We start from the raw sequence: 13,926 nt of genomic DNA on the forward strand, positions 1-13,926 counted from the left end.
AATTGGATTTGGGTTTGTCCAGACAGGTATGTGACCAGGTAACACATGTTTGGGCCTTGCGAGGTAACACGTACTTAGGTCTGGAATAAACAGCAACACACAAAAGCAAGTCGACTCTCATTCTGTGTTTTAACAAGTTTATAGCACTGTTATAGACTACACATTTTTTACCCGTGTACGATTATCGAATTAAACTCTGTGTTGTCACTACAACTATGCATTGACGCGACGTATCATTTCGGAAACGTCCCTGGAAGTTGGCTGAGTCAGGCGAAGAACACGTGGTCTTGGCGTGTCCGGAGAGAATTGTAAATCCATCAACCCAGAGGTCGAAGCAAGGTTTCTTTCAAATTGCATCGTTTTCTGTAAGCAGACCAAATTAGAATGAAGGCATCATTAGCAAAATCCTCTTCTCCCCAGCTATTCAGCCTCAAAACAATATCGGAATAGGAAAATGACCATCCGTAGGTAATTGGATGTTTTAAGTTACCCGTCCAGAACAACTTTTGCTTTGAATGTTCAGTGCCGTAAACCACTGCCAGGAAAGATTTCCGTATAACCCCATACATTTATTATGCATGCAGAATTATTAATTATGTATGTGCTCTATTGTTTTTGAAGACAATAGCAACTTCCTAAGGTATTGAGTATATACATTGATAATTACTACTTACTGTGTGAATAAAAGAGGATTTGATTGCGCGCTGTGGCGCGCTATCGCGCGTTGGCTTTTCGCCGATTCTCTTCTTTCCCTAGCTCCATTCGTCCCTCTTTTTCTTCTCCATATACCCAGGCTCCTTACGGATTTTTTTCCCTTTTTTCTCTTGTACCCCATCAGGTCTCGAACCACTTACCTTTCGCACACCTCTCGCTTACCAGTCTCTCTTCTACACCACTACACTACGAGGTTCAGTTGAGAATTACCCCTCCAAAAATAATTTTTATTTTACATGACCCGTTCGCATTCCAAAGAATTAACATTACAATTTACTTATTCATGTGTTTAACGCATGTTGCACGCTGTACGAAAACATGCATCGCATGTGTGGGTCCCAGGTGAATAAAGGGGGGGGGGGGGGGGGTTATTTCTTTCTTTCTCCCAATCGCTTCTCACAGTCAACCACAGCCTAAACTTCGTAGACCCAGACACAGGTGCGCACACCCAGCGCATTGAAAATTCATGGTGGGGAGTCAAACGAAGTATGCCTCGTACAGAAACATCCAAAGATATCTTCAAAAGCTATCTACAGGAATGGTTGTGGCTTCAGCACTATGGAGATGATCCCTTTGGAAACATTATCAAGCATATCGCCGACTTATACGAAGTGCGCAAAGATGCGTAAATTGTTCCTCGTACCACTGTATGCACTGTTCGTGATCTGATCGCCACTTCATGGAGGAAAGAAACAAAATACACAGCTTCATCGCATGGGTCTGAATTTGAGGAAGGAAATCAAGGGGAAAAAAAGGCGGAGAGACGCGACAGGTAAGTTAGAAGTTTATTTCACTTTGTTTACATTTACAAAATTTGTATAATATAGTCGCTAACCTGCGCAACAGATTATAGCTAACCGCAAGCAGCCGGTTTTGCTTAGGCCTAAAACAGTATTTTCAAGCTTTTTTAAACTAGCGAGCAGGTCTAAATCGCTATTATTTTAAGTAGTTTTAAGCCTGCGCTCAGTTTAAAAATACGGTAAATGCGCCAAAATTATGACATTTCGTTTCGGTTTTCCGTAATTTAGACCTAAAACTCGAAAAATTATTCTGTCTCCAAGAAATCGTTCCGTTTTTGCGTATTTTAGATAGAAAGTCGCAAAAGTACTAAAAGTATGCGACACTTAGCAAAAAAATGGTAAAATTTAGAGTTATTCAAATCAGATAAGTCTCAAAGGAGCGCTATTGTTTTCGCTATTGGTTAGTTAAACAAAGAACTGTATGCATAATAAATGTATGGGGTTATACGGAAATCTTGCCCACTGCCAGACAACCTTCACTGATCTTTGATTGAAAAACGTTACTCTGGTTAAAACAATGTATAAATGTTAGTAAAAATTTTTGTAAAAGTCACAACCTTGACAGGGAATTGAATAAATTGCGCCACGAGTCTGATCTTTCGGGACTGGGTCTCGTGGTGCAATTTATTCAATCCCCTGTCAAGGTTATGACAAAAGGTACATCGGGGAAACGAAACGAAAATTTTCCACCCGGCTCAAAGAACATCAAAAAGCGGTTGTAAACAAACACTCGCACAAGTCAGCTTTAGCGGAACATTGTTTACACTCTGGCCACACCAGACCTAACACCACACCTATCCCTGGAAATCTTCAAAGATTTTACGTACAAGCACAAATTGGCGCAACAGACGTATTTTAGAAGCATGGGAAATTAACACTTGTAGGAATCCGCTGAACCGTGGTGATGGCATGCATTTGCCGCACGAATCTCTAAATTTAGCCCTAAGGGACAGAACATAATGAGCTCCGATCTGCCGATTTGCATAGTATAAGAACGTGCTTTTTAACAAATTCCTGGTCACTTTCCCCTGATGAAGGCTGAAGTTTTAGCCGAAACGTTGGGACTTTTACAAAAATTTTTACTAACATTTTTACATTGTTTTAACCAGAGTAACGTTTTTCAATCATGAATCAAACACCTGGTTACAGGACCATTTTTAAAACCTTCATCTATTTTTATGTACTGCTAAAGTTTTATCCGAGATAAGCTCGTGTTTATATCGCAGTGTTAATTTTGACTCCTTGATTTCATTCATGAAGAGTTTTCATGTTTTAGTGTCATGTGCGTTCCTCCTCCACGAAAATAATCCTCGAACATGCTACATGCATGAATTTTTTTCTCCATTTAGGGGCGTTAAAAGGAAAAATTGTCACAGGACAATCACAAGAACAAGGGAAACTCAAACGAAAACCAATAACCTTGCGTAATCTTCGACACAGATCTGGGCTGCGACTTCTCATTGCCTCTTGAATCTCAAGCTGAAATTAATCAAATATAAACATATAGCACTCACACTTTACCAAACAAACCGAACATACAAACCCAGTCTCGGATCAATTTGACATAACATAAATTTCTGCAGTTTTGACATACGTCTAAAATATCACGCTCAAACCAAATGACTGGATATTTTTAGGAAGATCGACTGCATAATTCACGAAAATTTTACGAAAGTCATCCAATCGGTTCCGATCAACTCCGTGGCATTTCCAAAAATTGCCGAAAAGTTCTGCAAACTTCCGAAACTTTTGAGGCAGATCAGACAACCCGCTGATGGATACTACTGGCTAGTCTCGGGTGTTCTGAGGACTTCCACCGCAATGCATTGTAAGCACACACATTCACAAGGCATAAACATCAACAAAGTCGACGAATGCGTCACAGGAAACCACTGAAAAGCATTTATAACAAAACATTATCGCACGGCCGTTTTTTTAAGTTATACTTACCCGATATTTATCGACTGGATATTCCAACAACTCTGTTAAAACCTAGAGATTAGGCCCTTCCAGATTATGCTAACATTTTTTTTGGCATGTATTTGATTAAACAAGCATTTTTTTCACACTTTTTCTGTAAAAAGAATTCCTAGCATTATTTAGCATTTTGCATAACTTTAATCTAACTTTCAGCACTCAAAAGATTTAAAATGCTAAATTTTAGAATTCAAAAACATTGTGATGATTTGCTTTTGTGTTTGACAGAAGGATTTCTGTAAGTGTAACATATAGATTTAGGCCAGCCTAAAAGCGTAGCTCCTGGGCCGGGTTGTTCAAAGCCCGATTAAGCTAACCCAGAAAAAGGTAGAATTTTGATTTGAGTTTTGTAACTTTGCGGTGAGGTTTCTGTATATCGTTTGGCCTTCTGTTTTGAGTTTTAATAATCACCATATACACAAAAACAAAACAGCAAAACACATTTCTATAGAAGAAAAAGTTATAATTCGATTAACTTTTAATCCTGGGTTAGCGTAAACTGGCTTCCGAGCAATCCTGCCCTGTTTTCAACAAGCTAACCCAATATGAGCCCGCGATCCAATCGATAACCAGCGCTTGGTCAGCGGTCCACTTCAAGAAAACACGTGACTTCGAGGAGCTGTAAACCTGAGCCTGCGATATGGTCACGTGATACTGGTCAGCGGATACCTTGTATTGACAGGTGTCAATTGATGATAACATGGATGTCCAATATCAAGGAAGTACACGGTAAACCAAGGCTGCATGTCTCTGTCAACCTATTATTTGGAGTATGGCCGCCATGTTGGGCAACTCCGCCGTCGCCGTCGTCGTCGTCGTCGTCGTCGTCGTCGTGTGTACGCGCCCACGAGCAATACCGCTAGCCATGATAACCATGAGAAAATCAACTCATGGGTTTCCTTTTCTTTCCCATATGAGTATGGGGCTCCGCTTGGCGGCCCTTCGGGCCGCCGGAGCTCCGCTATGAACTGAGTGCAACTGGTCAGCGGTTAACTTTCAGCCGTTCACGCGCTTGTACAAACAAGATGGCGTCTGTCACAGTACAACAAGCGCTAAGGACTTCGAACATTAATTAACTGTTTATCATTAGACAAGTTTTGGCTGTATCAGAAGTTTTATAAACAAACAATTAAACACTTTTCACATTTTTCAGTTGCTGATACACACACATGATGCCTAAGTTTCTACGTTTTGCTTGAAATAAAACAAAGCATTTTCTGGAACCAAAGTAGCATTATTTTGAGAATCGAGCATAATTTGAGCATTTTTTTTGGCCCAAAACGGAATTTCTAGGAGCATAAAATGCGAGTTTTACTAGCATAATCGGGAAAGGCCTACTAGAGATGACAATGACTCAGTTGAATTTTGCGTCATTACTTCAAAAAATGAAGAGCTAGGGCGGCGCTCAACTGAAATGTTTGAAATATGAAGCGACAAGGAGTGTTGTGCTCCTCCCTGGAAGAGATGCTCAGTGCATTGCTGGTTAGCTTCCAATGCTTTGCCAAGTAACTCAACAAGTATCCTTTAAAGGCATTGTGAGAGTAAAGTGCCTTACCCAAGAACACAACACAATGTCGCTGACCAGAACTTGTAGCTCCACCCTCCCCGCTCGATCCGCAGTCCAACACGCTTGCAATTAGAACATCCCAACACCAAATCAAATCAAATCTTTATTCACACTATTTTGATTACATAGCAAAACAAGTACAGAAAAAGTAGAAAGCAAATGTAGGTTATATCAGAAAGGCATATGAGTTTTAAATCCGTGCGCAGCAACCAAAGTAACAGAGCTTTCCAGTTGGCTGTCTCTTATTCACAGAAAAAGTAAGCATAATTTACAGTGAACTATTACATAGGAAAGAGAGGAGTTATAAAAACTATGAAAACAAACCATACTCATTTACTATTATAGATTATATACAGTGCACAATCCTTTTTTACAATTTCTTAGTATAAACAACCAAAGATGGGTAATAGCAAGAGATAATAATCTCTTGATTTCTCTAATGGTTTCCAGGGGCAAAGCTAAAGCTTTCATTCACTCACTGATAAATTGTCTCTCATTTCAGTCGTTGGAAATTTTAAATGTAGTTTTCAAATAACGTAACCAACTTTCTTGGAGTTCTTAGGAAGAGGATGGCAAAGGGGAGGTCAATCAATCAATCGATCGATCGATGAATCTATCAAGGTTTGCTCTCATTATGTTTAGTTCTTTGTTTACACTTTCTCCGTGAAAGTGCTTTTGTTTTAAGTTTTCTCATGAATTTATTGAGAGAATTCGAGGAAAAGCAAACAGAGAGTCAACAGCAAGCGGACGTTTACCGTTGAAGGTGATACTTATTCTTCTTGTTGGCTTTCCTTTGTTACTTTTTTGCCGTACAGTAACGCAACTTATTGCTGTGTTTGGCCCATTTTCTTGATCTTCTCCAAGTTTCTTACAGGCTTTTGGAAGCCTTTAGCTTGAAGTGTTTCATGCAACATAAACTAAACTTACCAAAAGTCACCTGTGCCTTGCCACAACAGCCCAGCTTCACCGCTGGGCCCTGCCGTGACAGAGAAATACGGTAAAATAAAGGATTCAGGAGCTTGGGGAAGAAAACGGCTCCCAGAGTCGGTCTCTTTGAAAATGATAAAAGAGAGCAAAATCATCTTTCACGAAGTATTGGGTTTTCAGTTCTACTTTCGCGGGAAATTATCATGCACTTGAAGCCAAACTAACGTTAATATTTAGCGAAGTATAGTTGTCAACAATTTCCAATACCGAAAGTCTATCATCAAAAGGAAATCGAGAAATTCTCACTGGTTACTTGGCTACGCATACTGTTTTCATTTTCTCTGTAGCCGGACGCAAAAAATTTAGAAACAAAGCAAGCGTAAAGTTGGAGGAAGGTGAGAGGGAAGGGGAGAGACCGAGGGTTGATGAAAAACAGCAGAGAAAATTTACTTTGGACTAAAGTACAATTGTATAACATAACAAAATTAATTGTTAAAGCTCAGGTGTAATATACTGGTATTATTTTTACGACGACGGCCTCAGTTTCATCTCAGTAAATTTGAATGAGACATAGTCATTCTTCCAGTAGTACCAACTGACACCCTGGGAACTACTTGCGTCTCCCAGGTATTTTCCGTTTAGATTGGAGTAGTGGCAATCGTTGGACCACCAGGCGCCAGTATATTGTACAGCACAGTTGTTACCGCTCCATCTGTCATTATCTCTGTCCTTTGTACTAAACGCCATGTTATTATGATATGCTAACGAATCTCCCGCTGTCCCTGAATATGAACCCACTTCAAGTCGATACTGCGCCTGCTCATCACCGATCTTGAACTTACTATACTTGGCATACGCTTTACCTCCGTTCCAGTCCTCTAGCTCCACTCGTAGCGAGCTGGGTCTAGAGGCCGTCAGCCTGTGGATTTTGTCGTTTCCTAACCAGAACTCAGCAGTCAGCTGACCAAAGCCTGCTTTGTAGTCGTCCCATCCCCGATAGAAGTCTACCGAGCCATCCTGTCTTCGTTGAAACACGGTCCAGCCTCCACCGTCAGTGCGCATGTCACAGTAGACACTGAAGTGTCCAGTACCGTCTGGGTTGATAGAGTACACTCCACTCTGAGTGTGGCCTGATTTTAACAGATCTGAACAATCTGACAAAATGAAAAGCACGCAGTGAATTTAATTTTTAGTTCAAATAATCCCACTGATATTGCAGCTGAAATGTTTTATAGGAAATTCCATCACGCTTGAGATCACCTTTTTTACGCATACTGTAGGCAAACCAATTATAATCTAAAAGTCAAAGCTCTTTGGGCGGGTTAGGAAATGACCTGAATTAAAGACGTGACCTTAGTATCCGAGAAATTACAATCGTTTAGTTTTTAGTTCTTGTTCTCAGTTCTGGGTCTAGCAATATCATGAACTCGTTAAATATCGCTGTCTACATGACACACAGGCGCCTCAAGCTAACGATGTGAGGAGTTGTTATTTTTTATATCGTTTTTTTTTTTCGCTTGTGCGAACGTTTAGCGTGGTGATGTTAGTTGCGATCAGGCCTTCCACATTCAAAAGCGACGAAAATGATCGTCGGAAATTGTGAAAAAAGATCTATTTGATGGAACTTGGTTCAATTCATTTAACTCTTAAGAGGAACCAATTCCACACTCATATTGATAAGTGACCCATGACACTAGCCAGCTAATTGCAACATCACAGATAGAAATTATTCCTTGACCATTATTTCCTGTTTATTTTTATGCTTCACTTGGAAAACGTGTCCTCAAAGATATCATATTCTGAAAACGACTCCGGAATTTAAATCGAAAAACCCTAAGCCGTACTAAAAAACGATTTTCCACCCTTAAAAGGTATGACGAGTAATGCCTCCAGTGCCATGTAAGAAGGTACCCTCTCCCACGTGATCAAGACCTCCCTTTGCCTTGAGTAAACATACTGATTACCAGATAGACTCTCCCTTTCTTCGCCTCGCATTCTCTTTTACCGAATAAAGTAGGGTTTCAGAAACATGAACCCGTTTTGGCGAATTGTTTTCGAAGTACTCGTCAAGTAGTGATCGTTTTCCCAACCGGACAAATATGATTGCAGGTTAGGAATACAATAAATAATCAAACAAACATTGCATATAAAACGTAAACTTGTTAAGGCTCTGATCTAATGGAAGGCTGATCATTTACCTGCTTACATCAGCGTGGCCCAAAAGTTGTTGAGTTGATTTAATCCTGGGATTTTAAATATAAACCTGCATGCATGCGTATTTCGAGTCCCAGGTCCTGAACACCATTCAGCAAGCAACTTTCAAAAGACGAAAAATATCTGCTTCAAAACCACCGGGCAGACGAAGGGATTTACCGCACTCCTACTCTTTCTTTATGACAAAGAGAACCACAAAATTTATAGGTTACCTTTACCTCTTGCTAGAACTTCAACGTCACTAATGGCCTCGATACCAAACACTCCTGCACTTGTAGCCACGCACACATATACTCCGGCATCCTCTTTTTTCAAATCTCTTAACACAAGTGCATCGTTTGTCCTGTGACTCCTCCCCACGGGAAGTGCTGCTCCTTGTCTTTTCCAACTCATGACTGGTCGTGGATCACCGATGGCGCTACAGTTTAACGTCAAAGAGGTGCCAGTACCAACAGAAACCTTTCCAGGGGGTTTAACGGTAAACACAGGAAGGGAAACCACAACTAGTAGAGTTTTTCTTTCAACATTTCCTAAAAGGTTGACTGCTGAACAGAAGTAGGCGTCAGAATCAACTTTACGGGCATTTGAGATTTGTAAAGCAGTGTTGTTATACTGTGCCCTGCCCTGGGGTAACTGACCAGACAACTTCCTCCAGGTGACCACAGGAGCTGGGTACCCGGTCACGTGACAGGTCGGTAAAGTGGCGCTACTCCCTTCGATGACGTAAGAAGGTCCCGGATGTAAAGAAACACGAGGATGAACTGCAACGAAGAGAAAAACATTTAGTCTCATTTTTGGACTTAAACATCAACTGATTTTCTAAGAAAATAAACCATTCATAGTTAGAAGTTTTGAAACTCGCTTTGACAAAATATACACTTAATGACTAGTTTCGAGATAAACTGATTGTTTCCCAAGGGACCAGTAATTAAGTCTTTTGTTATATAGCTGCAGTTAAGTGTAAAATAACAAGGCAAGAAGAAGTCAAAGTAGTCTCAGGTTCATGGGAAAGCGGACCAACAATTGCATAATTGTTCCCCGCCGAGGCCAAAATTTAGATTTAGCCATTGCCACTTAACCATAAATCAAAAAATAAGAGCGCGCATTAGACTCAACTAAATTCCAGCCTTGTAACAATTCATTTTGAATTATTATCACCAGAAGCTTACCGTTTACTGTTAATCGCACTACTTCCCGTGAATTCCCCAGGATGTTTGTTGCTGAACACTGATACAATCCTGCATCACTTCCGGTCACGTGCTTTAATTGCAACTTTCCTCCTGAAACCGCTGACTGAATGATTTCTGACTGATTGTTCAGTTTACTCCACGCTACTGCAGGCTCAGGATTACCGCTGGCTAAACACTGAAACGAGGCTGATCCACCTTCGTTCACTCTCAACGTCACCGGAGACACAACAACAGCAGGAGATGATATCGATTCACCGGGCTCGCCTTTCCTCCCCGGCATGCCTGTGGGTCCTGTGTCTCCTTTCTCGCCTTTGGTTCCAGGCTCTCCCTTTAACCCCGCAGGTCCCATAATGCCTTGCTTACCGCTCTTTCCTGGCGATCCCATAATGCCTTGATCTCCCTTGTTTCCAGTTCTTCCTTTCTGTCCTCTTCGTCCCCGGGCTCCTTTTTTTCCAGATGGACCGGGAGGGCCTGGCGGACCTGATGAGCACATGACACTCTTAGATTGACACAGGTGTGCTCTCCATTGTGATAAAAGATGCTTGCTGATTTTGGTGGTGGTTTCCGCAGTGTCTTTCGCTTCCGTCGTGTTCTTAGTTGATACAGCTTGACGTCTGTTTCTATAGAGGTTTTGAATTTCTAGCAACAAATAAAAATAGTACTTCAGTAAACAAAATACACCCTACATTTTAAGTTACCAAAGCGTGGGAGCAAACCATAAAAAGCCATGTGCTATTCAACATTAGAAGTGAAACAAAAACCTCTTGAATGCGTTTTTTAAAACCGCCACCTGCAAGGCCGGTAAATAATCCTGTTTGTTTTAAACTACTGAGACGACCGCGAAAACTGATGTTAGAGACAAATTAAGTTTACATGCATGTAACAAACCCTGATACAGAAAATCTGTCGCAACCGACACAACATTAAGTCGTATTTGATACGATTATAGGCAATTTTGTGCGAATGATTGCTTTTCTTCTGTCTGCGCTTGGTTTGAGAGAACTCGACCTGCTAACCTCCGGGTTTGTTTGCCACAGCACACAGGAAGCAGTGAGAAGTGTGACAACACGCAATCAGGCCATATTTGTTCGGTATTCTTTACAGAACGTTTAGTCGCTTATAAATTTAGTTTCTATCAAGACCAAGTTGTGGTTGCAAAAACATAATGGTAACTCCTAGTTCGTACTTACTGAAGACCAACTTACCAGGAGCGTTCTTGATTTTCATGTCTGCGTCGTTTGACTTCGGCTTGGCTTCTGCAACGTTTTCAAGAGCGTTTATTCTGTTCTTCTGCTCGTTCATCTCCAGTTCTACCCTTATAAACCAAGCGCAGTAAAACACAATAGACAAAACAGAAATGATGGAAGAAAACGAAGGCAATGTCTGCTTTTGAACGGCGGCCATTTCGGTCGATGATTTGAACAATCTGTAATTCTGCTTTATCTGGTTAGGTGATATTGAAATCACAAGATGACGAGATGACGAATCTACGCTGTAATGTGCCAAGATTTCTACTGTTTACATACCATAAGCTCAAATTCGTTTACGATTTGAAATGTTATTGGTTTCCAGTGTGACATTTTAGTATGTGCTGAAAGACTCAGAATTTTCTAGATTAAGCTGAACTGTCAGCATTTCCGGAGTACACCAACACATAGGAAGTACATTTACAGACAAAAACTTCACATTACCCGAGTTTAAGCAGCAAGTGAACTGGAATTTTGGATCGTTTTTAATGGTGATTGTGAACCAGTAAAAATTCCACGTAGAATGAGTTTCTTCGGGGAAGGAGTCAATTCTAAACCCACTCACCAGGAGAACAAAGTTCATATCCGTCCTGGCGTATTCTAAAATTAGTTGCTTTTAGGAATTTGACATGCTAAACATGTAAGAAGTCATTATTTTTTATTTCGTTTCCGGGGTTGCGACTTTCCGAAACACAGAGTTAAAACAGTCCACTTAATCTTCTTGCTCTTATTATTGAAAATTGTCGGTCGGGAGTGATAACATGTGAGGGGACCGGGTGGCTCCCCCACGTGCTCATTTTTTCGCACATTGACTTATCACCCATTATTATAACCAGACTAAAGCGTCATGCAAAGCGCTCAACCCTACAAGATGGACGTCCGCGAGCGGGGAAAAATAAAGTCATACTCGACGGACTGCCAAAAGAGGAGTTGTTTCAAGTCTTGCCATTGCAGCACAGAGTTCAGAAACTAATCGCCTCTGCCAAAATACACATTCTTTCAAAATTTTTTGCAAGTGTTTTGAAGTAGAAAGAAATACAAGTGCTTCTCTTCGTAACATCAAAATGGTCAGATAAGATGGTTTTGTGTTTTGAATTGATCTGGGCGTTGTTCAGGTAACAAGCATACGTAATTGAATTTGGGTGTGTCCAGAGAGGTATGTGACCAGGTAACACATGATTTGGGCCTGGCGAGGTAACACATGCTTAGGTGTGGTAAATCGCGACACACCATAGCAGATGACTCTCATTCTGTGTTTTAACAAGTTTATAGCACTGTTATAGACTACACATTCCTTCCCCCTGTACGATTGTCGAATTAAACTCTATATTGTCACTAAAACGATGCATTGACGCGACGAATCATTTCGGAAACGTCCCTGGAAGTTGGCTGAGTCAGGCGAAGAACACGTGGTCTTGGCGTGTCGGGAGAGAACTGTAAATGCATCAACCCAGAGGTCGAAGCAAGGTTTCTTTCAAATTGCTCCGTTTTCTGAAAACAGACCAAATTAAGATGAGAGCTAAATTAGCAAAATCCTCTTCTCCCAGCTATTTAGCCTCAAGGCAATGTCGGAACAGGGAAATGACCATCAGTAGGTAATTGGATGTTTTAAGTTACCAGTCCAGAACAGCTTTTGCTTTGAATGTTCAGTGCCGTAAATCATTAACAACCTACACCTGTTTTTATGTTTTGCTCAAGTTTGATCTGAGATAAGTTAAACTTGCTGATTTCATTCATGAAGAGTGTTCATGTTTTAGTGAGTGTGTCCTGTGCTTGCCTCCTAGTCCTCGGATATGCTACATGCATGAATTTGTTTCACCAATTTAGGGGCGTTAAAAGGAAAAATTGTCACAGGACAATCACAAGAACAAGGGAAACTCAAACGAAAACCAATAACCTTGCGTAATCTTCGACACAGATCTGGGTTGCGACTTCTCATTGCCTCTTGAATCTCAAGCTGAAATTAATCAAACATGAACATACAGCACTCACACTTTACCAAACAAACCGAACATACCAAACCCAGTCTCGGATCAATTTGACATAACATAAGTTTCTGCAGTTTTGACATACATCTAAAATATCACGCTCAAACCAAATGACTGGATATTTTTAGGAAGATCGACTGCATAATTCACGAAAAGTTTGCGAAAGTCATCCAATCGGTTCCTATCAACTCCGTGGCATTGCCGAAAATTGCCGAAAAGTTCTGCAAACTTCCGAAACTTTTGAGGCAGATCAGACAACCCGCTGATGGATACTACTGGCTAGTCTCGGGTGTTCTGAGGACTTCCACCGCAATGCATTGTAAGCACACACATTCACAAGGCATAAACATCAACAAAGCCGACGAATGCGTCACAGGAAACCACTGAAAAGCATTTATAACAAAACATTATCGCACGGCCGTTTTTTTAAGTTATACTTACCCGATATTTATCGACTGGATATTCCAACAACTCTGTTAAAACCTAGAGATTAGGCCCTTCCAGATTATGCTAACATTTTTTTTGGCATGTATTTGATTAAACAAGCATTTTTTTCACACTTTTTCTGTTAAAAGAATTCCTAGCATTATTTAGCATTTTGCATAACTTTAATCTAACTTTCAGCACTCAAAAGATTTAAAATGCTAAATTTTAGAATTCAAAAACATTGTGATGATTTGCTTTTGTGTTTGACAGAAGGATTTCTGTAAGTGTAATATATAGATTTAGGCCAGCCTAAAAGCGTAGCTCCTGGGCCGGGTTGTTCAAAGCCCGATTAAGCTAACCCAGAAAAAGGTAGAATTTTGATTTGAGTTTTGTAACTTTGCGGTGAGGTTTCTGTATATTGTTTGGCCTTCTGTTTTGAGTTTTAATAATCACCATATACACAAAAACAAAACAGCAAAACACATTTCTATAGAAGAAAAAGTTATAATTCGATTAACTTTTAATCCTGGGTTAGCGTAAACTGGCTTCCGAGCAATCCTGCCCTGTTTTCAACAAGCTAACCCAATATGAGCCCGCGATCCAATCGATAACCAGCGCTTGGTCAGCGGTCCACTTCAAGAAAACACGTGACTTCGAGGAGCTGTAAACCTGAGCCTGCGATATGGTCACGTGATACTGGTCAGCGGATACCTTGTATTGACAGGTGTCAATTGATGATAACATGGATGTCCAATATCAAGGAAGTACACGGTAAACCAAGGCTGCATGTCTCTGTCAACCTATTATTTGGAGTATGGCCGCCATGTTGGGCAACTCCGCCGTCGCCGTCGTCGTCGTCGTCGTCGTCGTCGTCGT

General features: G+C 40.8%; 1 protein-coding gene and 2 long non-coding RNA genes across 4 annotated transcripts; all 3 read right to left on the bottom strand.

Moving 5' to 3' along the window:
• Positions 1–106: 106 nt before the first annotated feature.
• On the bottom strand, positions 107–3,009 carry LOC149116930 (uncharacterized). Its single transcript, XR_016205516.1, has 2 exons — positions 2,934–3,009; positions 107–363 (listed from the first exon to the last, which is right to left on the bottom strand). It is a non-coding gene; the product is annotated as an uncharacterized LOC149116930 (long non-coding RNA).
• Positions 3,010–5,148: 2,139 nt separating this feature from the next.
• LOC110059625 (uncharacterized) lies at positions 5,149–10,907 on the bottom strand. Of its 2 annotated transcripts, none has more exons than XM_089282641.1 (4): positions 10,595–10,907; positions 9,369–10,028; positions 8,412–8,960; positions 5,149–7,139 (listed from the first exon to the last, which is right to left on the bottom strand). In XM_089282641.1, exons 1-4 carry the CDS (start codon positions 10,791–10,793, stop codon positions 6,511–6,513), a joined length of 2,037 nt encoding a protein of 678 aa, XP_089138767.1. In that variant the 5' UTR covers positions 10,794–10,907; the 3' UTR covers positions 5,149–6,510. The 2 variants fall into 2 exon arrangements, with proteins under 2 accessions (XP_089138767.1, XP_089138766.1); XM_089282640.1 differs by having other exon boundaries at positions 8,418–8,960; positions 10,595–10,906.
• Positions 10,908–11,884: 977 nt separating this feature from the next.
• On the bottom strand, positions 11,885–13,510 carry LOC149116931 (uncharacterized). The gene is made up of 3 exons (XR_016205515.1): positions 13,066–13,510; positions 12,534–12,593; positions 11,885–12,127 (listed from the first exon to the last, which is right to left on the bottom strand). It is a non-coding gene; the product is annotated as an uncharacterized LOC149116931 (long non-coding RNA).
• Positions 13,511–13,926: the final 416 nt, after the last annotated feature.

This window comes from Orbicella faveolata, unplaced genomic scaffold (assembly GCF_042242905.1).
Source record: "Orbicella faveolata isolate gen_17 unplaced genomic scaffold, um_ofav_v1 contig_12, whole genome shotgun sequence".
Classification (NCBI taxonomy): Eukaryota; Metazoa; Cnidaria; class Anthozoa; order Scleractinia; family Merulinidae; genus Orbicella; species Orbicella faveolata.